At 41.1% G+C, this 24,626-nt stretch overlaps 2 protein-coding genes across 4 annotated transcripts in view; one reads left to right on the top strand and one right to left on the bottom strand.

Annotated features, from left to right (window-relative positions):
* Positions 1-24,626, bottom strand: part of sv2ba (synaptic vesicle glycoprotein 2Ba) — a 62,789-nt gene that overhangs the window by 23,390 nt on the left and 14,773 nt on the right. For all 3 annotated transcript variants that reach the window (XM_061893550.1, XM_061893552.1, XM_061893551.1), the window contains exon 3: positions 727-907. In XM_061893550.1, the coding sequence (XP_061749534.1) occupies positions 727-907 (181 nt within the window). The remainder of the gene's footprint in view (positions 1-726; positions 908-24,626) is intronic.
* LOC133548231 (A-kinase anchor protein 13) overlaps positions 736-24,626 on the top strand; it is a 411,300-nt gene continuing 387,409 nt past the window's right edge. The window contains exon 1 of the mRNA XM_061893549.1: positions 736-918. The gene's annotated coding sequence lies outside the window, so the exon portion shown is untranslated. The remainder of the gene's footprint in view (positions 919-24,626) is intronic.

Genomic DNA, 24,626 nt, shown 5'->3' with positions numbered 1-24,626 from the left:
TGCATATACACTGTATATGTATGTGTATATATATGTATGTACAGTATATATACATGCATATATATGTATATATATATATGTGTGTGTATATATAAACACACACATCATATATACATTTATACATAAATATGCATATATATATATATATATATATATATATATATATATATATATATATATATATATATATATATATATATATATATATACACACACACGTTTATGTATATATGTATGTATAAATGTATATTATTATATTTTTAATTTTGCTGAGGCTAAAATTAGAATGTGCATAAAAAAACAGCTCCCAAATGATTGGGTCACAGGTGGGAGTCGGTTTTCATGGTTCACTTAAAAAAAGCTGTTTAGAAGACTCTATTCGTTCATGAATGTCACATCTCCAGTACATGTACTTTATGGACATTATTAACTCTATTTTCAGCTGTTTATGCAATAGACTGCTAAAGGTTAATAGCTAACAACCCAGAGCAGTCTGAGTCATGCAGGACAAAATGCACATTTTCTATAAATAAAGAAATATGTTCATTTGTGGAAGTCGCTGCAGTAAAGATCACATTGTGGAAGAAACGATGTGCGAAATCAAATGTCAAGGCTGCAAAAATAATTATTTCCATGCAAATGAACTTTTTTTTCACCAACTCAAGCAGCGGTTTTATTTTTACGGCCAAAAGGTCAGAGCCGAAATGTAAAAATCTCCTCTCTCACCCGAAGCCGGAGCAGAACCTGAAGAAGAGGAAGAAGCCGTAGCTCTGAGCGAAGCAGGACAGGAAGGAGAAGACCAGGTCGATGCTCAGGACGTAGATCAGGCACTTCCTGCGGCCCATCTTGTCACACAGACCCCCCCACACCAGGGCACCCACCATCATGGCCACGTACACCAGCAGGCCTGCCGACAAAGTAGGTGGAGTTTGTCACACAACATGCACCAGGACACAGGCAGCATGATAACCATGCCAAATACACAATAAGAAAGGACAATGGCGTCCAATGATAATCATAATAATGCTCACTTTTCTGCATGATTTTATTATTGTAATCATGCAGATTCTATGAAATTTCAAATATATTTTTTAGTTCAATACTAAATATTCTTAATGTGTGTGTGTGTGTATAGATATGTATACACACACACACACACATATATATAGTATGTATGTATATATGTATGTTTATATATGTATGTATATATGTATGTATATTCTGCGATGAGGTGTTGACTCGTCCAGAGTGAACCCCGCCTACCGCCCGAATGCAGCTGAGAGAGGCTCCAGCACCTCACGCAAACCCTAAAGGGACAAGCGGTAGAGAAAGGACGTATATATATATATATATATGTATATATATATATATATATATATATATATATATATATATACAGTGGGGCGAAAAAGTATTTAGTCAGCCAGCGATTGTGCAAGTTCTCCCACTTCAAATGATGACAGAGGTCTGTAATTTTCATCATAGGTACACTTCAACTGTGAGAGACAGAATGTGAAAAAAAAATCCAGGAATTTTAAAGAATTTATTTGTAATTTATGGTAGAAAATAAGTATTTGGTCAACCATTCAAAGCTCTCACTGATGGAAGGAGGGTTTTGACTCCAAATCTCAGGATACATGGCCCCATTCATTCTTTCCTTAACACGGATCAATCGTCCTGTCCACTTAGCAGAAAAACAGCCCCAAAGCATGATGTTTCCACCCCCATGCTTCACAGTAGGTGTGGTGTTCTTCTTCGTCCAAACATGACGAGTTGAGTTTATAGCAAAATGGATACATGGATGATACAGCAGAGGATTGGGAGAATATCATGTGGTCAGATGAAAGCACAATAGAACTTTTTACATACATACATATATGTATGTATGTAAGTATGTATGTGTATATATGTATTTATGTATATATATGTATATACATGTGTTGTCATGATCCGTAGTCTGGATCATGTTTAGTTTAGTTATTTTCTGTTAGTTTGGACTCCCTTTGTTGTTTGTGTACCTTTGCGAGTCAGTTTGGTCACCATGGTAACATATTAATTTCACCTGCTGCGGGTTCCAGACGCACACCTGTTTTTGTTAATTACTTCCTTATTTAAGCCTGCCTTGTCCCGTCAGTCGGTCTTGGTCCCTTGTTTGCGGTATGCAACTGTTTCGTTGGTAATTACTAGATTTCTTGTTACCTGATCCTGTGCCAGTGTTAGCATTAGCTTCTGTGCTTTCGCCACGCATTTCTTTTCGTCTGTTTTCGTACCAGTGTTTTGTTATTAAATCATTCTTACCTTTACGTTATTGTCCGGAGTGTCTATGTTTGCGTTGGAGGAACGATCCCGCATTAAAATGCGACCCACACGTGACATGTGTATATATATATATATATATACATGTATATATGTATACATATGGAGTATGTTATATATATATATATATATATATATATATATATATATATATATATATATATATATATATATATATACTGTATATATATATATATATATATATATGTATATATATACACGTGTATATATGTGGATGTATATCTGTGTATATGTGTATGTATATATATATGTGTGTGGATGTATATATGTGTATATATGTATACTGTATATGCATGTATATATGTGTATGTATTTATATATATTTAATATGTATATGTGTGTGTGTATATATATATATATATATATATATATATACAAATGATTATTACATGTAACTGTTATTTCATTTCTTCAACTTTGATTTAATTTTATTAGCAAGTTAGTCGTCATAGTGTGATTTTTTTTCATAAGACCAATTACACAATAAAGAATGTTTTTTGCTTATTGAGATAATATTTATTGCAAATTACCCAATAACATGCCGTAATTATCTTAACGGTTTAAATATATATATATATATATATATATATATATATATATATATATATATATATATATATATATATATATTAAATAAGAATTATCATAATATTTCATTATTGTTGTGTTGATCTATTTGGATGTATTTTTATTTTATTTTATTTATTATCCAGAACTAATTAGGTGTATTTAATGTATTTTTTCCAATTATTATTAGTATTAGTATTATTTAAATTCCTCTGCCGACCTTAGATATTAGCTTTTATAGGTGAAGAGTAGCAAACAATATACCAATACTTAATATTTACTCACCTACTAATAATAGCTTGGATTTATGTATGGTTAACAGTTTAAAGTCATATTTAAAAGGTATTTATAAATGGAAGTAACAACAAATTGCTCATTTGTTTATTTAAAGTATCAACATCATCATTTATTTGTGTTCCTTTCATGAAAATGCATATTTACAAGCCACGTACAATTGACACTTTCATTGTTTTTTTCTTATACATTTCCATGATCAGAAAGGAGCAGATGGAAGAATAATATTCTTATATTTATCTGCCCCTTTTTTTTTAACACAAATTACAGTATTTTAGATGACTTTATAACTGTTCCCTCCACCAACACCCAAACTCCAACATACTTTTCCATTTTCCTTTAAGCGCTTTCACAATGACACGTCCAATCTAAATCAAAACTCAGTTTGATATAATTCCAGTTTTCTCTTTTTATAACTCTTTTTAAATACAAAGTTGGAAGCGTGTCTTAATGAAATTAAACAATGGATGTCCGCTAACTTTCTGCAACTCAACGCCAAAAAAACGGAAATACTGATTATCGGTCCTGCTAGACACCGACCTCTATTTAATAATACAACTTTAACATTTGACAACCAAACAATTAAACAAGGTGACTCGGTAAAGAATCTGGGTATTATCTTCGACCCAACTCTCTCCTTTGAGTCACACATTAAAAGCGTTACTAAAACAGCCTTCTTTCATCTCCGTAATATCGCTAAAATTCGCTCCATTCTGTCCACTAAAGACGCCGAGATCATTATCCATGCGTTTGTTACGTCTCGCCTCGACTACTGTAACGTATTATTTCCGGGTCGACCCCTGTCTAGCATTAAAAGATTACAGTTGGTACAAAATGCGGCTGCTAGACTTTTGACAAGAACAAGAAAGTTTGATCACATTACACCTGTACTGTATATACCTTTATATACATATATACATACATATATACCTATACTGGCTCACCTGCACTGGCTTCCTGTGCACTTAAGATGTGACTTTAATGTTTTACTACTTACGTATAAAATACTACACGGTCTAGCTCCATCCTATCTTGCCGATTGTATTGTACCATATGTCCCGGCAAGAAATCTGCGTTCAAAGGACTCCGGCTTATTAGTGATTCCCAAAGCCCAAAAAAAGTCTGCGGGCTATAGAGCGTTTTTATTTCGGGCTCCAGTACTCTGGAATGCCCTCCCGGTAACAGTTCGAGATGCTACCTCAGTAGAAGCATTTAAGTCTCACCTTAAAACTCATTTGTATACTCTAGCCTTTTAATAGACTCCCTTTTTAGACCAGTTGATCTGCCGTTTCTTTTCTTTTTCTTCTATGTCCCACTCTCCTTTGTGGAGGGGGTCCGGTCCGATCCGGTGGCCATGTACTGCTTGCCTGTGTATCGGCTTGGGACATCCCTTCGCTTCTGATCCAGCTCCGCTTGGGATGGTTTCCTGCTGGCTCCGCTGTGAACGGGACTCTCGCTGCTGTGTTGGATCCGCTTTGGACTGGACTCTCGCAGCTGTTTTGGATCCATTATGGATTGAACTTTCACAGTATCATGTTAGACCCGCTCCACATCCATTGCTTTCGGTCCCCTAGAGGGGGGGGGTTGCCCACATCTGAGGTCCTCTCCAAGGTTTCTCATAGTCAGCATTGTTTTCCTTGCCCTTTTGTGGGTTCTTCCGAGGATGTCGTAGTCGTAATGATTTGTGCAGTCCTTTGAGACATTTGTGATTTGGGGCTATATAAATAAACATTGATTGATTGATTGAAAGATATTCTTACAGCTTTTTAAGTCTTTGTTTAGAGAATTCCATGCTTTCACACCAACAACAGACAAGCACATTTGTTTCAAATTTGTTCACGCTCTTGGATGTTTTAAGTCATACGGCCTTCTGTGGTTCTCATCTTCAGATGTGAACACAAATAACTTTTGTATGTTGGCCCTGCGATGAGGTGGCGACTTGTCCAGGGTGTACCCCGCCTTCCTCCTGATTGTAGCTGAGATAGGCGCCAGCGCCCCCCGCAACCCCGAAAGGGAATAAGCGGTAGAAAATGGATGGATGGATGGATGTCGGGCTTCACGGTGGGAGAGGGGTTAGTGCGTCTGCCTCACAATACGAAGTTCCTGCAGTCCTGGGTTCAAATCCAGGCTCGGGATCTTTCTGTGTGGAGTTTGCATGTTCTCCCCGTGACTGCGTGGGTTCCCTCCGGGTACTCCGGCTTCCTCCCACCTCCAAAGACATGCACCTGGGGATATGTTGATTGGCAACACTAAATGGTCCCTAGTGTGTGAATGTGAGTGTGAATGTTGTCTGTCTATCTGTGTTGGCCCTGCGATGAGGTGGCAACTTGTCCAGGGTGTACCCTGCCTTCCGCCCGATTGTAGCTGAGATAGGCGCCAGCGCCCCCCGCGACCCGAAAGGGAATAAGCGGTAGAAAATGGATGGATGGATGGATGGATGGATGTCCTTAAGTATTCTAATGTTGACCTGAGTCAGCATCAAGTAGCAATACTGTTCATCTCCACAAGGGGACCCCCTTGACCCTTCTATGAAAGCAGATAGATGCAAAAAAAACAACCCAAAACCATCTTTGATATTATGTACAGTATGTTTTTTTTTTTTTACAGTGACTTGATATAGAATGATGAATATTCATAGAGTGCCGCCACATTTGCACAAATGTGAAAAGTAATAAAGGTCGGGGTCATTTGGAGGCTCGCTGTAAAAACATCGAAGTTCCCGGACGCTCACTTTGTTTGGCGGCGGGGGGAAATGTGTTTTGTGGCGCTCAGGGTTCGTTAAATGCCGCCTCACTCGCTTTCCCACTCAGCGTGGCGTGCCAGCAAGTCGGCCATTTCAGTTTCAGCCCTGGACAACGAGCGGCCGTGTCGGCCATTACTGCCCCGAGGGGATTAGAAAAAAAACAAAAAAAAACATCATGCGAGTCCTTTTCATGCCTGCGGCTGATTGAACAGATCAATATCCCCGCCGTCGGGGCTTCAAGCAGCGGGCATCTTCTCCAAAACCTTTGCCGGATCTCCCGCCTGCGCCGTGTTTTACTACGCGGCCCTAATTACAGCACGGCCTAAGCAGCTTAGCGGCACGTGGAGACATAGTGTGCACCTTCCCCGTGGATTAGTGGCACGCTCCACACGCCACAGGTGGGGAACCTTCCTCTAAAAAGTCCATTTTCTAACTTTAATGAGGATTCGGAGTGCACGGAAAAAAGAGCAAAATTGCGCAATACGGCCGCAAGTGAAAAATCTGCCCGTCGTTTTCGACTCTGATCTTAGTTTATACCACATATAATAACAAAACTACAAACCCCGTTTCCATATGAGTTGGGAAATTGTGTTAGATGTAAATATAAACAGAATACAATGATTTGCAAATCCTTTTCAACCCATATTCAGTTGAATATGCTACAAAGACAACATATTTGATGTTCAAACTGATAAACTTGTTTTTTTCCCCAAATAATCATTAACTTTAGAATTTGATGCCAGCAACACGTGACAAGGAAGTTGGGAAAGGTGGCAATAAATACTGAAAACGTTGAGGAATGCTCATCAAACACTTATGTGGAACATCCCACAGGTGTGCAAGCTAATTGGCCATGATTGGGTGTAAAAACAGCTTCCCAAAAAATGCTCAGTCTTTCACAAGAAAGGATGGGGCGAGGTACACCCCTTTGTCCACAACTGTGTGAGCAAATAGTCAAACAGTTTAAGAACAACCTTTCTCAAAGTGACATTGCAAGAAATTTAGGGATTTCAACATCTACGCTCCATAATATCATCAAAAGGTCCAGAGAATCTGGAGAAATCACTTCACGTAAGCGGCATGGCCGGAAACCAACATTGAATGACCGTGAGCTTTGATCCCTCAGATGGCACTGTATCAAAAACTAACATCAATCTCTAAAGGATATCACCACATGGGCTCAGGAACACTTCAGAAAACCACTGTCACTAAATACAGTTTGTCGCTACATCTGTAAGTGCAAGTTAAAGCTCTACTCTGCAAAGCGAAAGCCATTTATCAACAACATCCAGAAACGCCGCCGGCTTCTCTGGGCCCGAGATCATCTAAGATGGACTGATGCAAAGTGGAAAAATGTTCTTTGGTCTGACGAGTCCACATTTCAAATGTTTTTTGGGAAATATTCAACATCGTGTCATCCGGACCAAAGGGGAAGTGAACCGTCCAGACTGTTATCGACACAAATTCAAAAGCCAGCATCTGTGATGGTATGGGGGTGCATTAGTGCCCAAGGCATGGGTAACCTACACATCTGTGAAGGCACCATTATTGCCGAAAGATACATAGGGGTTTTGGAACAACATATGCTGCCATCTAAGCGCTGTCTTTTTCATGGACGCCCCTGCTTATTTCAGCAAGACAATGCCAAGCCACATTCAGCACGTGTTACAACAGCGTGGCTTCGTAAAAAAAAGAGTGCGGGTGTCTCCCATCAAAAATCTATGACGCATTATTAGGCGTAAAATACGACAGCGGAGACCCCGGACTGTTGAAGGACTGAAGCTCGACATAAAACAAGAATGGGGAAGAATTCTACTTTCAAAGCTTCAACAATTAGTTTCCTCAGTTCCCAAACATTTATTGAGTGTTGTTAAAAGAAAATGTGATGTAACACAGTGGTTAACATGCCCTTTCCCAACTACTTTGGCACGTGTTGCAGCCATGAAATTCTAAGTTATTATTTGAAAAAACAAATAAAGTTTATGAGTTTGAACATCAAATATGTTGTCTTTGTAGCATATTCAACTGAATATGGGTTGAAAAGGATTTGCAAATCATTGTATTCTGTTTATATTTACATCTAACACCATTTCCCAACTCATATGGAAACGGGGTTTGTACACCATATTGCCAAAAGTATTTGGCCACCTTTCTTGACTCACATATGAACTTGAAGTGCCATCCCATTCCTTAACCCATTGGGTTCAATATGATGTCAGTCCACCTTTTTCAGCGATTACAGCTTCAACTCTTCTGGGAAGGCTGTCCACAAGGTTGCAGAGTGTGTTTATAGGAATTTTCCAGCACTCTTCCAAAGGCGCATTGGTGAGGTCACACACTGATGTTGGTGGAGAAGGCCTGGCTCTCAGTCTCCGTTTTAATACATCCTAAAAGTGTTCTATTGAGTTCAGGTCAGGACTCTGCGCAGGCCAGTCAAGTTCATCCACACCAGACTGTGTCATCCATGCCTTTGTGGACCTTGCTTTGTGCACTGGTGCACAGTCATGTTGGAAGAGGAAGGGAGCATGGAATTGTCCAAAATGTTTTGGTATCCCAAACTTCCTTTCACTGGAACTAAGGGACCAAGCCCAACTCCTGGAAAAACAACCCCACACCATAATTCCTCCTCCACCAAATTCCACACTCGGCACAATGCAGTCCGAAATGTAGCGTTCTCCTGGCAACCTCCAAACCCCGACTCGTCCATTAGATTGCCAGATGGAAAATGAAATTAAATGAATCAAGGTACTCTGGAATGCCCTCCCGGTAACAGTTCGAGATGCTACCTCAGTAGAAGCATTTAAGTCTCACCTTAAAACTCATCCGTATACTCTAGCCTTTAAATAGACTCCCTTTTTAGACCAGTTGATCTGCCGTTTCTTTTCTTTCTCCTATGTCCCCCCCTCCCTTGTGGTCCGATGACCATGGATGAAGTACTGGCTGTCCAGAGTCGAGACCCAGGATACTCGTCGGGACCCAGGATGGACCGCTCGCCTGTGTATCGGTTGGGGACATCTCTACGCTGCTGATCCGCCTCCGCTTGAGATGGTTTCCTGTGGACGGGACTCTCGCTGCTGTCTTGGATCGACTTGAACTGAACTCTCGCGGCTGTGTTGGAGCCACTATGGATTGAACTTTCACAGTATCATGTTAGACCCGCTCGACATCCATTGCTTTCGGTCCCCTAGAGGGGGGGGGGGGGTTGCCCACATCTGAGGTCCTCTCCAAGGTTTCTCATAGTCAGCATTGTCACTAGCGTCCCACTGGATGTGAATTCTCCCTGCCCACTGGGTGTGAGTTTTCCTTGCCCTTTTGTGGGTTCTTCCGAGGATGTCGTAGTCGTAATGATTTGTGCAGTCCTTTGAGACATTTGTGATTTGGGGCTATATAAATAAACATTGATTGATTGATTAAAGGTAGTTTGGCTGAGTTAGCTCTCAGTGCTGCTGGAGTGATCGCCAAAGTGCGAATATTTTTCTTAGTCGGCGACCCAGGAACCGTGACTTAAGCACCCTTGGATTTTGCGTGAATTGTACGGTAGGACTAGCGAGATTCGGTGGTTGCCAAAAAATGCTCCATCCCTAGTTGCTAATGGCAATGTTTTTTTTTTTCCCAACTAGCCTAGCGCCAGACTAGCACACTTTGGTCGCATTTTCTTGTGAAAAGAGGACTTGAACAACGGTTAAATCCCGCCGTGCTTGGCGATGTGACCACCTGTGACGTACTTTCAACAGATGGTCGCAGGCTCACACCTTGTCGAGTCTAACTAGCGTCACTTGCAGAGCGAGCTGAACGAGCAGCTCCACTGTTTTTTTGCAAGGTGAACTGTAAACAATGCGTTAGCATACAAAACAACATCCAACTTCGCTCAGTGAGCATCCAATGGTGTTAAGTTGGTTCTCGTTGTTGTTAACTAATGTTCATCGGTGTAAAATATGTATTGTTTATAATTGTTTTTGTCATAGAAGGTCTTTGTGGAGGGGGGGGGGGGGGGGGCGTGGCCTGCGGGCCTGCCACGGAACAGAGTGTGCAAGGACCGGCCTGGAAGACAGCGACAGGTGAGTGGATGGCCCAGGTGGGCCTTGTTATCTAGTCACCTGTATTAGCAGCAGCCGGAACGAGACACATTGTTTGAGCCGGAGTGAGAGAGAGCCGAGACACAGACGCAGAGAAAACATTTGTTAAAGTTAAAGTACCAATGATTGTCACACACACAATAGGTGTGGAGAAATTATTCCCTGCATTTGACCCATCACCCTTGATCACCTCCTGGGAGGTGAGGGGAGCAGTGGGCAGCAGCGGTGCCACGCCCGGGAATAACTTTTGGTGAGTTAACCCCCAATTCCAACCCTTGATCCTGAGTGCCAAGCAGGGAGGTAATGGGTCCCATTTTTATAGTCTTTGGTATGACCCACAACCTACCGATCTCATTGCGGGCACTCTAACCACTAGGCCTCTGAGTAGGTAGAGTGATGTGTTTTGCTGGAACATTCACGACTTTATGGAAATAAAACAGTGTTGGAACCCTGATCCGGGCACAAAATGGTGTTTAATGTGTAGCCCGGTTAGCTCAGTCTTTAGAGCATGAGACTCTCAATCACAGGGTCATGGCTTCAGGCCCCACATTGGGGGCCAAATTGTGGAGGTTGCCCTCCGGTGGGTTCCTCTGATGCCAGGAGAGCCCGGATCAGGGTTACAACACTGTTTTATTTCCATAAAGTCGTGAACGTGTTTTGCTTTCTACCAAATGTTTTCTCTGCGTCTGTGTCTCACTGTGGCTCCCACTCCAGATCCAACAATGTGTCTCGTGCCGGCTGCTGCTAATACAGGCGACAGGTGATTAGATAACCAGGCTCCACCTGGGCCATCCACTCACCTGTCGCTGTCTTCCAGGCCGGTCCGTGCACACCCCGTTCCGCGCCCCCCTCCACAGTCTTATTGAGAGGTCTGAGATGCATGTAAGCATAGAAATAATATTTTACAAGTTGAGTTCAGACTTCCACCGAGGTCTAATGAATTAAAAATGTCTTATATTGAAGCAGAATGTGAAATTAATAATAATTCTAGAAATGTCCGTGGAAATTGCTTAGGTAGCTCGAACAAAGAACGAACGAAAGAGCGGACGACGGACCATACAAAGGAACGAATGAACAAACGAGGGAAGGAAAGACGAAGGAGCATCGGACGGAACGAACAAATGAATTAAGGAACAGACTGAACAAGTGAAGAAACGAAAAAAAGAGTAAAAATGGCGTAGGAACGAACGAGAAACAAATACATGTGCAAAGGAGGGTTTGAGCAAAGGAACTAGGGACCAAGTGAATGGATGAACAATCAAATGAATGAGCTAACAAATGAAGAGCAAGTAAATGAATTAACAGGCAAATAAATGAACTAAGTACCAAGGGAATGAGCGAGCAAACAAATGGAAGAAGAAACTAAAAATCCAACCGACAAAGTGATCAACAAACCGGCAATTGAACAAGCCGGCAAATAAACAAAAAACCACAAACCACAGGAAACAATGTAGGCGCCAAGGAACGAGCCAGCAAACGAATATGCTAACAGAAAAACGGACAAAATGACAAACGAGCAAATAAATGAACGAGCGAATGAACCATCAAAGGAACGAGTGACCAGATAAATGGAAGATGGAAGAAATGAATGAGCTAACAAAACGACTGAGAAGTAAATGACGGAATAATGAAATGAACAAGCAAACAAAGGAAGGGACGAGTGTAAAAACCAAAGGAAGGAGCGAGCAAATTAGACGAATGAACAAATGAATGAGCAAAGAAACTAACAAATGAATGGACAACCAGAGGAGCCAGTGCAGGAGTGAATGAATGAAAAAGTGAATGAACCAACAAACCAACCGACACGATGACAATCAAATGGATGAACGGACTGACTAGCAAACAAACAACTGAAGGAACAAGTGTAGGACATAAAAGAAAAATGGAATCATGGAGAACAAACAAATGGATGCAATCATGAACAAGCAAATGAACGAATGAAAGGCCTACTGAAAGCCACTACTAGCGACCACGCAGTCTGATAGTTTATATATCAATGATGAAATATTAACATTGCAACACATGCCAATACGGCCTTTTTAGTTTACTAAATTGCAATTCTTAAATTTCGCGCGGAAGTATCATGCTAAAACGTCTCGGTATGATGACGCATTGTAGAGGACATTTTGTTCCAGCACTGTTCACAGCTATAAGTCGTCTCTTTTCATCGCATAATTCCACAGTATTATGGACAGCAGTGTTGCTGATTCATTTGCAATTTGTTCAATGAATAATGGAGACGTCAAAGAAGAAAGCTGTAGGTGGGAAGCGGTGTATTGCGGCCGCCTTTAGCAACACAAACACAGCCGGTGTTTCAGTGTTTACATTCCCGGAATATGATGATGGTCTAGCTCCATCCTAATTTGCCGATTGTATTGTACCATATGTCCTGGCAAGAAATCTGCGTTCAAAAGACTCCGGCTTATTAGTGATAGCCCAAAAAAAGTCTGCGGGCTATAGAGCGTTTTAATTTCGGGCTCCAGTACTCTGGAATGCCCTCCCAGTAACAGTTCGAGAGGCCACCTCAGTAGAAGCATTTAAGTCTCACCTTAAAACTCATTTGTATACTCTAGCCTTTAAATAGACTCCCTTTTTAGACCAGTTGATCTGCCGTTTCTTTTCTTTTTCTCCTATGTCCCACTCTCCCTTGTGGAGGGGGTCCGGTCCGATCCGGTGGCCATGTACTGCTCGCCTGTGTATCGGCTGGGGACATCTTTGCGCTGCTGATCCCGCCTCCGCTTGGGATGGTTTCCTGCTGGCTCCGCTGTGAACGGGACTCTCGCTGCTGTGTTGGATCCGCTTTGGACTGGACTCTCGCGACTGTGTTGGATCCATTGTGGATTGAACTTTCACAGTATCATGTTAGACCCGCTCGACATCCATTGCTTTCCTCCTCTCCAAGGTTCTCATAGTCATCATTGTCACCGACGTCCCACTGGGTGTGAGTTTTCCTTGCCCTTATGTGGGCCTACCGAGGATGTCGTAGTGGTTTGTGCAGCCCTTTGAGACACTAGTGATTTAGGGCTATATAAGTAAACATTGATTGATTGATTGATTGAACAGAGCGGTCAAGCGAACACGGTTGGATTGGACCACACACACAAAGTACAGTGTATTATGCAGCGATCATTTCGAAAGATTGTGTTTCAAATAGGGTTCCTTGCAAAGGGCAGAGATGTGTATTGCCACCACTCGTCGACTGGTGCTGAAGAAAGGTGCAGGGCCGACATTCAGGTTGGACAGGTATGACCATATAATCTCACTAAAACACTAGTAACACAATAAGCAGATAAGGGATTTTCCAGAATTATCCTAGTAAATTTGTCTAATAACATCTGAATCGCTCCCACTGTATAGTCCTTTTTTTTTTTAATTTCTAGTCCTTCACTCTCACTTTCCTCATCCACGAATCTTTCATCCTCGCTCAAATTAATGGGGAAATCGTCGCTTTTTCGGTCCGAATCGCTCTCGCTGCTGGTGGCCATGATTGTAAACAATGTCCAGATGTGAGGAGCTCCACAACCCGTGACGTCACGCGCACATCATCTGCTACTTCCGGTACAGGCAAGGCTTTTTTATTAGCGACCAAAAGTTGGGAACTTTATCGTGGATGTTCTCTACTAAATCCTTTCAGCAAAAATATGGCAATATCGCGAAATGATCAAGTATGACACATAGAATGGACCTGCTATCCCCGTTTGGATAAGAACATTTCATTTCAGTAGGCCTTTGACTAGCAAAGGACCAACCAACCAAAGAAGCGGAAAAACAATCGAGAAAAAAAAATGGGAGAACGAAAAATGGATTAGCAAACTAACAAAGTGAAGTGTGAAGTGAATTATATTTATATAGCGCTTTTTCTCTAGTGACTCAAAGCGCTTTACATAGTGACACCCAATATCTAAGTTACATTTAAACCAGTGTAGGTGGCACTGGGAGCAGGTGGGTAAAGTGTCTTGCCCAAGGACACAACGGCAGTGACTAGGTTGGAAGAAGTGGGAATCGAACCTGCAACCCTCAAGTTGCTGGCACGGCCGCTCTACCAATCGAGCTAAACCGACCCAAAGAAATAAACAAAGTGATGAACAAAATTGGGAAATAAACAAACAGGTGAATGAACGAGCTACGAGGAACGAGCGAGTAAACAAATGGACGAATGGACAAACAAATGAGCAAACTGACAAATGAACAGACAAACAAGTAAATGAACAAACAAGCAAAATAAGGAACGAACCAGCGAATAAATTAACAAACTAGCTAACCGACCAACCACCAAAGTAACAAGTGTTGGAGCGAAGGAACGAGCGAGGAAACAAATAAAAGACTGAACAAACAATATGATGGGCAAGTAAATGAACAAGTCAGCGAAAGAATGATCAATCAATCAGATGAAAGAATGAACCGGCGAATAAACATATGAACGAGCAAATGGACTAACAACAAAAGGAATGATTCTTGGAGCGCCGGGACGAGCAAGCAAACAAATGAAATGTCTAACAAATAAATGACCTAACGAAGTAATGGATTACCATGAATTGATTAACTTGGAACCCGACTTAAACAAGTTGAAAAACTTATTGGGGTGTTACCATTTAGTGGTCAATTGTACGAAATATGTACTGTACTGTGCAATCTACTAATAAAAGGTTCAATCAATCAAAAAAATTCAATCAATTCAATGGACAAACTGATGAACAAGTGAATGAACGAACAAGATCATGAATGAACAAACGAGTAAACAAATAAGGTAGAACGAACAATCGGACTCAGAGACAAAAGGGCAACAGAAAAAATGTCAATTTTTTTCTTCGTTCGAAAAGATAGTTAACAATTAAGCAAAGGAATAAAGAAACAAAGAAGCAAATGAACTAACAAACAAAGGACAAACTGACAAGTGAATGAAAGAAAATGCGAAGGAATAATGAACGAATGAACCAGCGAATAAACAAACAAACTAGAAAACTGTCTAAGAACAAAAAGAACGACTGTCGAAGCGAACGAGAGAACTAAGAAATGGAAAAACAGTCAAATGAACTAACAGGCAAACTAGCAAACAAATGAGCAAAGGAACGAAGAAGCAAATAAACTAACAAACAAAGGACTAAGTAAAAGGTGAATGAAAGAAAATGTAAATGAACAAACGAACAAGCAAAGGAATGAACCAGCGAATAAACAACTAAACGAGTGTTGAAGCGAAGGAACGAGCGAGCTAACTAATGGAAAAAAAACAAACACATCAATTGACAAACCAGTAAACAAACAAGCAAAGGAATGAACGAGCGAATAAACAAATGAACCAGCAAACTGACTAACAACTAAAAGAACGAGTGTTTAAGAGAAGGAACGAGCTAGCTAACATCAGAAAAACGAACAAATGAATTGACAAACTAGCGAGCAAATGAGTAAAAGAAGAAGAAGCAAATAAACTAAGAAACGAAGGACAAAGTGACAAGTGAAAGAAAGAAAATACGAAGGAATGAACGAACTAACGAGCAAAGGAATGAACCAGCGAATAAACAAACAAACTAGAAAACTGACTAACAACTAAAAGAGCGAGTGTTTAAGCGAAAGAACAAGCGAGCTAACCATTGGAAAAACCAATGAAATAACTAACAAACGTAAGACAAATTGACCAATGACTGAAAGAAAATGCGAATGAACGAACAAACAAGCAGAGGAATAAACCGGTGAATAACCAAACGAACAAGCAAAGTGACTAACAACTCAAAGAACGAGTGTTGAAGCGAAAGAACGAGCTAGCTAGCAAATGGAAAAACGTACAAATTAATTGACAAACTAGCGAACAAATAAGCAAAGGAATGAAAAAGTAAATAAACTAACAAACAAAAGACAAAGTGAGAGGTGAATAAAAGAAAACCTGAATAAATGAATGAACAAGCAAAAGAATGAACCGGTGAATAAACAAATGAACCAGCAAACTGACTAACAACTAAAAGAACGAGTGTTTGAAGCGAAAGAACAAGCAAGCTAAGAAATGGAAAAACGAACACATGAACTAACAAACTTGCAAATAAATGAGCAAAGGAACGAAGAAGCAAATAAACTAAGAAACGCAGGACAAAGTGACAAGTGAATGAAAGAAAATGCGAAGGAAAGAACGAACGAACAAGCAAAGGAATAAACCGGCAAATAAACAAACGAAACAGCAAACTGACTAACAACTAAAAGAACGAGTGTTTAAGCGAAATAACAAGCTAGCTAGCAAATGGAAAAACGTACAAATAAATTAATTGACAAACTAGCGAACAAATAAGCAAAGGAATGAAAAAGTAAATAAACTAACAAACGAAGGACAAAGGGACAGCTGAATGAAAGAAAATCTGAATAAATGAATGAACAAGCAAAGGAATGAACCGGCGGATAAACAAACGAAACAGCAAACTGACTAACAACTAAAAGAACGAGTGTTGAAGTGAAAGAACAAGCGAGCTAACAAATGGAAAAACAAACAAATGAACTAACAAACTCGTGAATAAATGAGCAAAGGAACAAAGAAGCAAATTAACCAACAAACGCAGGACAAAGTGACAGGTGAATGAAAGAAAATGCGAAGGAATGAACGAACGAACGATCAAAGGAACGAACCGGCGAGTAAACACAGAACTAGAAAACTGACTAACAACTAAAAGAACGAGTGTTTAAGCGAAGGAACAAGCTAGCTAACAAATGGAAAAACAAACACATGAACTAACAAACTCGTGAATAAATGAGCAAAGGAACGAAGAAGCAAATTAACTAACAAACGAAGGACAAAGTGACAAGTGAATGAAAGAAAATGCGAAGGAAAAAACGAACGAACGAGCAAAGGAATGAACCGGCGAATAAACAAACAAACCAGCAAACTGACTAACAACTCAAAGAATGAGTGTTTAAGCGAAAGAACGAGCTAGCTAGAAAATGGAAAAAACGTACAAATTAATTGACAAACTGGCGAACAAATGTGCAAAGGAATGAAAAAGTAAATAAACTAACAAATGAAGGACAAAGTGACAAGTGAATGAAAGAAAATCTGAATAAATGAATGAACAAGCATATGAATGAACTGGTGAAAAAACAAACAAACCAGCAAACTGACTAACAACTACAAGAACGAGTGTTTAAGCGAAAGAATGAGCTGGCTAAGAAATGGAAAAACAAACACATGAACTAACAAACGTAAGACAAATTGACCAATGATTGAAAAAAAATACGAATGAATGAACGAACAAACAAGCAAAGGAATAAACCGGCGAATAAACAAACGAAACACCAAACTATGCAACTCAAAGAACGAGTGTTTAAGCGAAGGAACGAGCTAGCTAACCAATGGAAAAACGTACAAATTAATTGACAAGCTAGCGAACAAATGAGCAAAGGAACGAAGAAGCAAATAAACTAGGAAACGAAGGACAAAGTGACAAGTGAATGAAAGAAAATGCAAAGGAATGAACAAACGAACATCAAAGGAATTAACCAGCGAGTAAACACAGAACTACAAAACTGACTAGCAACTAAAAGAACGAGTGTTTAAGCGAAAGAACGAGCGAGCTAGCAAATGGAAAAACGTACAAATTAATTGACAAACTAGCGAACAAATAAGCAAAGGAATGAAAAAGTAAATAAACTAACATACGAAGGACAAAGTAACAGGAAACTGACTAACAACTAAAAGAACGAGTGTTGAAGCGAAGGAACTAGCAAGCTAACAAATGGAAAAACCAATGAAAAACCTAACAAACGTAAGAGAAATTGACCAACGACTGTAAGAAAATGCGAATGAACGAACGAACAAGCAAAGGAATAAACCGGCGAATAAACAAACGAACCAGCAAACTGACTAACAACTCAAAGAACGAGTGCTTAAGCGAAGGAACGAGCTAGCTAGCAAATGGAAAAACTTACAAATTAATTGACAAACTAGCGAACAAATAAGCAAAGGAATGAAAAGGTATATAAACTGACAAAAGAAGGACAAAGTGACAGGTGAATGAAAGAAAACCTGAATAAATGAATGAACAAGCAAAAGAAGGAACCGGTGAATAAACAAACGAACCAGCAAACTGACTAACAACTAAAAGAACGAGTGTTTGAAGCGAAAGAACAAGCAAGCTAAGAAATGGGAAAACGAACACATGAATTAACAAACTCGCGAATAAATTAACAAAGGAACGAAGAAGCAAATAAACTAAGTAACGAAGGACGAATTGACAGGTGAATGAAAGAAAATGAGAAGGAATGAACGAACGAACAAGAAAAGGAATGACACAGCGAAAAAACAAACGAACTAGAAAACTGACTAACAAAGGAACGCGTGTTTAAGCGAAAGAACGAGCGAGCTAACAAATGGAAAAACGAATGAATGAACTAACAAACGTAAGACAAATTGACCAATGACTGAAAGAAAATGCGAATGAACGAATGAACAAGCAAAGGAATAAGCCTCCGAATAAAGAAAACGAACCAGCAAACTGACTAACAACTCAAAGATCGAGTCTTTAAGCGAAAGAATGAGCTAGCTAGCAAATGGAAAAACGTACAAATTAATTGACAAACTAGCGAACAAATAAGCAAAGGAATAAAACAGTAAATAAAGTAACAAACAAAGGACAAAGTGAATAAATGAATGAACAAGCAAAGGAATGAACCGGTGAATAAACAAACAAACCAGCAAACTGACTAACAACTAAAAGAACGAGTGTTCAAGCGAAGGAACTAGCTAGCTAACAAATGGAAAAACCAATGAAAAACCTAACAAACGTAAGACAAATTGACCAATGACTGAAAGAAAATGCGAATGAACAAACAAACAAGCAAAGGAATAAACCAGCGAATAAACAAACAAACCAGCAAACTGACTAACAACTAAAAGAACGAGTGTTTAAGCGAAGGAACTAGCTAGCTAGCAAATGGAAAATCAAACACACGAACTAACAAATGAGCAAAAGAACGAAAAAGTAAATCAACTACCAAACCAAGGACAAAGAAACAGATGAATGTACGAAGAAAAGAACAAACTTGACGGTAAGAACTGAGCAATAAAACATGAAATCCACGAACTTCACTCTTCTGTTCAGTAGCAGTGAAAAACACTTCTAGTCTTGGATTGTCTTTAAAGGCTTCCTGGTCCCAACCCAAGAAGAAGTCTCCATCTCGGCCTACTGAGCTAAACATAGAGACAAAGAATAGAGACCATGATCCAAGGGTGTCTTTGCAAAGATTTTGGTATTCCAGAGTCCACCTGTGCCCCCGTGTGAGGACCATGAGCGTGAATCAAAGCCGATCATTCCGCAGACCTGCTTCGTGGTCTCAGCCGACCCCCCCCCCCTTCCCACTTTTCTGCAAACAGACGCTGCCATCTCATTTTCACCAGGCCTTCTTCCCGCTGCCTGTCAGAGGCCTGAAGCGTGTCTGACAGCGCGGCTGGCGACTGCTGGAACACGCTTCGCATTCGCCCCGAGAACTCGCCCACCGATGCAATCATCCCCCCCCCCCACCCCCCCTCTCTGGAGCCTGTTGTTAAGATGAAATAGCGTACAGGCTGGGCATCGGGCCGGAGGAACGAGGTGAGACTCCTTTTCATTCCGTGTTTGCAAAGACCAAGAACAGACGTTATTCCCCCGGGACTTGGAGACGAGCCGCATACTGATTCTGGATCTCCGAACAGGCTGTAAACTTCACATTATCAGACCGGGCATTAGAAACAACACTTCTATACTCTAAGCCAGGGGGGTCGGGAACCTTTTTGGCTGAGAGAGCCAAGAATCAATCAATCAATCAATGTTTACTTATATAGCCCTAAATCACTAGTGTCTCAAAGGGCTGCACAAACCACTACGACATCCTCGGCAGGCCCACATAAGGGCAAGGAAAACTCACACCCAGTGGGACGTCGGTGACAATGATGACTATGAGAACCTTGGAGAGGACGAAAGCAATGGATGTCGAGCGGGTCTAACATGATACTGTGAAAGTTCAATCCATAATGGATCCAACACAGTCGCGAGAGTCCAGTCCAAAGCGGATCCAACATAGCAGCGAGAGTCCCGTTCACAGCGGAGCCAGCAGGAAACCATCCCAAGCGGAGGCGGATCAGCAGCGCAGAGATGTCCCCAGCCGATACACAGGCGAGCAGTACATGGCCACCGGATCGGACCGGACCCCCTCCATAAGGGAGAGTGGGACATAGAAGAAAAAGAAAAGAAACGGCAGATCAACTAGTCTAAAAAGGGAGTCTATTTAAAGGCCAGAGTATACAAATGAGTTTTAAGGTGAGACTTAAATGCTTCTACTGAGGTGGCATCTCGAACTGTTACCGGGAGGGCATTCCAGAGTACTGGAGCCTGAAATGAAAACGCTCTATAGCCCGCAGACTTTTTTTGGGCTTTGGGAATCACTAATAAGCCGGAGTCCTTTGAAGGCAGATTTCTTGCCGGGACATATGGTACAATACAATCGGCAAGATAGGATGGAGCAAGACCGTGTAGTATTTTATACGTAAGTAGTAAAACCTTAAAGTCACATCTTAAGTGCACAGGAAGCCAGTGCAGGTGAGCCAGTATAGGTATATATGTATGTATATATGTATATAAAGGTATATACAGTACAGGCGTAATGTGATCAAACTTTCTTGTTCTTGTCAAAAGTCTAGCAGCCGCATTTTGTATCCAAATATTTTAAAATGTATTTCCGTAAGAGCCATATAATCAGCGACAGGTGCGTGTATGGCCCACCTGGGCCTTGTTATCTAATTGCCTGTCGCTCTGTTATAAACAGCAGCCAGGTGGAGGGACGGGGCTGGGGCTGGAGCCAGAGTGTGAGCGAGAACGAAAGAGAAAAAGACAACTGCTGGAAAGCTACTAAGAGACTTATTGAAAAAAATATATATATCGTAACCCTGAAACAGGCTCTCATGTCGGTGCTTGGTGGTCTGAAGAACCCCCAGGAGGGCAAGCCCCCCACTAACTAATAATAAATAAGTAACTTCTTACCATTAACGCAACTTCTTGAACAGGTGCGGTACAAAAAAAAACGGATGGATGGATTAAAAATGCACGAGAATGTTTTATATTTTGAACATTATTTTTAACACTGTGATTACAAGTGGAATTTTTCATTATTTATCGTGTTAAGCAACGTCAGCTCAGATTTATCCGAGAGCCAGATGCAGTCATCAAAAGAGCCACATCTGGCTCCCGAGCCCTAGGTTCCCTACCCCTGCTCCAAGCCCCTCACTGATGGTGTAGTGCAGGGGTTTCAAACTCAAACACAGAGCGGGCCAAAATTTAAAACTGAACAAAGCTGCGGGCCAAGGTTAAACAAATGAACCTTTTAATAGGGACCCAAACAAGTTTTGCATTGAATATTGAACAAGCAAGGCTTAAATAGGGCAGCACGGTGGACAGGGGGTTAGTGCATCTGCCTCACGATACGAAGGTCCTGAGTAATCCTGGGTTCAATTCCGGGCTCGGGATCTTTCTGTGTGGGGTTTGCATGTTCTCCCCGTGACTGCGTGGGTTCCCTCCGGGTACTCCGGCTTCCTCCCATGGAACAGGCAGAGCTTATATTACGTAATAGTGCAAAATCAACTTTCAAAAAACAAACAAAAAAACTATATTAAATAAAACGTAATTTAAAAAATGAATGCCTCTTTTCTATTTGCAGCCTTCTGAGGTAAATATCAACATTAATTTTTCCGCAGGCTAATAAATTCGAAAATAAAATAGAAATTAGGTGGGCGGTGTCTGGTGGTATATTGTAGCATTCCGAAAGAGTTAGTGCTGCAACGAGTCCTGGGTATTTGTTCTGTTTATGTTGTGTTACGGTGCGGGTGCTCTCCCGAAATGTGTTTTGTCATTCTTGTTTGGTGTGGGTTCACAGTGTGGCACATATTTGTAACAATGTTAAAGTTGTTTATACGGCCACCCTCAGTGTGACCTGTATGGCTGTTGACCAAGTATGTGTGTGTGTGAAAGCCGGGTCCGGGTCCGGGTGGAAATCGGGAGAATGGTTGCCCAGGGAGATTTTCGGGAAGGGCACTAAACTTCGGGAGTCGCCCGGCAAAATCGGGAGGGTCGGCAAGTACGAGTATTAGCGGTGAATGTGATGTTACCGGCGGGCCAGCTCTAATGTTAATTTGATATTGCCTCAAGGGCCAAATGAAATTAAACGGCGGGCCAAATTTGGCCCGCGGGCCAGAGTTTGACACCCATGGTGTAGTGGTTCACTTAGAGACCCAGGAAGGGTGGAGTTGTAGCTGGGGTAGGCTCCACAAGAACAGGATAAGCTTGACAGAAAACGGACAAATACAACGAATGAACACATTTCAAACAAACCGAGAAATGAACAATTTGCGAACATCTCTACACTGAACCATCGACCGAATTAAAACCGAAATGTCAGAGTTAGTTTGTGACGAACCCCATGATGCAGAGAAGAAGGCAGGCATTGAATAGGAAAACATGATTTAATGGAAATACTAGAACAAGAACAAACAAAGGCGGATAACAAACTGAAAGAACTAGCATGGGAGCTAGAAGATAACCTTGCGCGGAAGCTAGCAGGTAGCAAGCAGTAAACAGAAGTCGTTACTTGTAGTATGAAAACAAACTGGAAGCAGGGAACAAAAAACCGTACGCTACAAACAGCTAACGGATATAGCTTACCGCTACGCTGCAATGACACGACCAGTAGGAACGACAAGTAGAACTGAAATTGACACGACAGGAGCGACAACAATAATCCATTACTGACTGGAGGAACAAAGCAGGTAAAATAGGACCGGGCTGATTGACACCAGGTGTGGCCAGGTGCCAATCAGCCGAAGTTCAGAGGAAACAGCGCACAAGGAGAAAAAACAGGAAACAGACAAAATAAGAGCCCTGACAGGAACTAAAGACAGGAAATACAACACATACACAGAGGAAAAACTAGAACACAAACAGTCAGGGGTAAGCCTGACACAAAAAAATTTGAAGGCTTCATTCTATAAAGCTACAAGTTAATTGGTAAAAGTGTTTCTTTCAGTTTTACTGTCAGCTGGACGACTTTATGGGAGATCGTCCGACTTGTCTTGGAATAACTTTTCCAAGGTTCTTCAGGAAGGTAGCGCCTGTTCATGTTACAAATAATCGACGTCATCCGAGTAAATCTCAAAGAGAAAAATTTCCCAGCATTCATGTATCAGCTTGTTTACAACCATCCTAACTACAGTTCTAAGCCCAAGTTTTAGGCAGGTGTGGAAAAGACACAGTAAGAATTAGAGATGCGCGGATAGGCAATTATATCATCCGCATCCGCATCACCAAAGTCGTCATCCACCCGCCGTCCACCCGAACCAACATTTTATCAGGACCGTACCCGCCCGCCAACCACCGGCTGAAATACATCAGAGGTTGTCCGCCTATACCACTCACAGAACTATTTAAACCTGTTTCACAGAGTAATGAAGACAATTGGAGCCGCTGCGACTATCCAATAGAGTTCATCCTGCTGACAAGAATATGGGCGTGCTGTTATGCCATTGCCTTAAACACCTTCAACAACATGTACGAACCGATTTTTGGTCCGGCAACATGTTGTGCGCAGCTTCCGCAATTACACGTTCAGGATTGAAAGGCATACTGGGTGATACAGAGTACACTGATGCTTGTGATATAAACAACTTTAACACTTACTAATATGCGCCTCGCTGTGAAGCCACACCCAACAAGATTGACAAACACATTTCGGGAGAACATCCTCACAGTAACACAACATAAACGCAACACAACAAATACCCATAATCCTTTGTATCCGTGATACCAGGGTCTTAAATGGCTCTTTGAATGGCAAAGGGTACCGATCACAGGACCATGTATATTAAATATTTCCGGATGGTTCAACCGGCACCCGCCCGAATCTAATTAAAATCTATTTTTTCGTCATGTCAACCACCCGACCAACGGTCTCATCCGCAGAGTCCGCGGATGAGACCGCAAACCGCGCATCTCTAGTAAGAATGCCTTCAAAAATGGAAGTTTTACTGGTTTGTCGGTTGTTTTTAGTCGACCAACAAAATGCAAAGCGACCTTTGTTTACAACATAGACCGAAGTTGGTTTGTCTTCTACTATTTCCGAGAATAAAAAGACAATTTAGCATCCCTAGAGGGTTTATTCCGATTAAACGCTCGGCAAATGTATATGTACGTCATAATCCGATCTATTTTTTTAGTGTTGATTTCAACAGTGGATTTGGAATTCTGACTAACCAAGGTTTGGATGTAAACATAGCTACAGTTTAGTCTATCCAAGACCATTCATGTCAAAGAAACCGTCCGATTTTAACGCTAGTTGCAGTCAAAAAACGTGTAATTCAACCCAAAGTGACAAAGACTATTTACGTGTCTGAACATTGCGTATAATCCTGGAACCCAACCAACTGAACACAGTCGCTCACCCTGATCTCGATCTTCTTTTTCTGTATCGCCAACAATTTCAGTGATTTGGGGTTTTCTTTGTCTTTTTTCAGTGTGTAGTCATCTCTCGCCAGATTGCGCTTTGAAGTTTGTGGCATTTTATATTTTTACAACTGTCCTCATTACAGTACTAAGCACAAGTTTTAGGCAGGTGTG

This window comes from Nerophis ophidion, linkage group LG02 (assembly GCF_033978795.1).
Source record: "Nerophis ophidion isolate RoL-2023_Sa linkage group LG02, RoL_Noph_v1.0, whole genome shotgun sequence".
Lineage (NCBI taxonomy): Eukaryota > Metazoa > Chordata > Actinopteri > Syngnathiformes > Syngnathidae > Nerophis > Nerophis ophidion.
The sequence above is the reverse complement of the archived record's forward strand: the minus strand, read 5'-3'. Positions and strand labels throughout refer to the sequence as shown.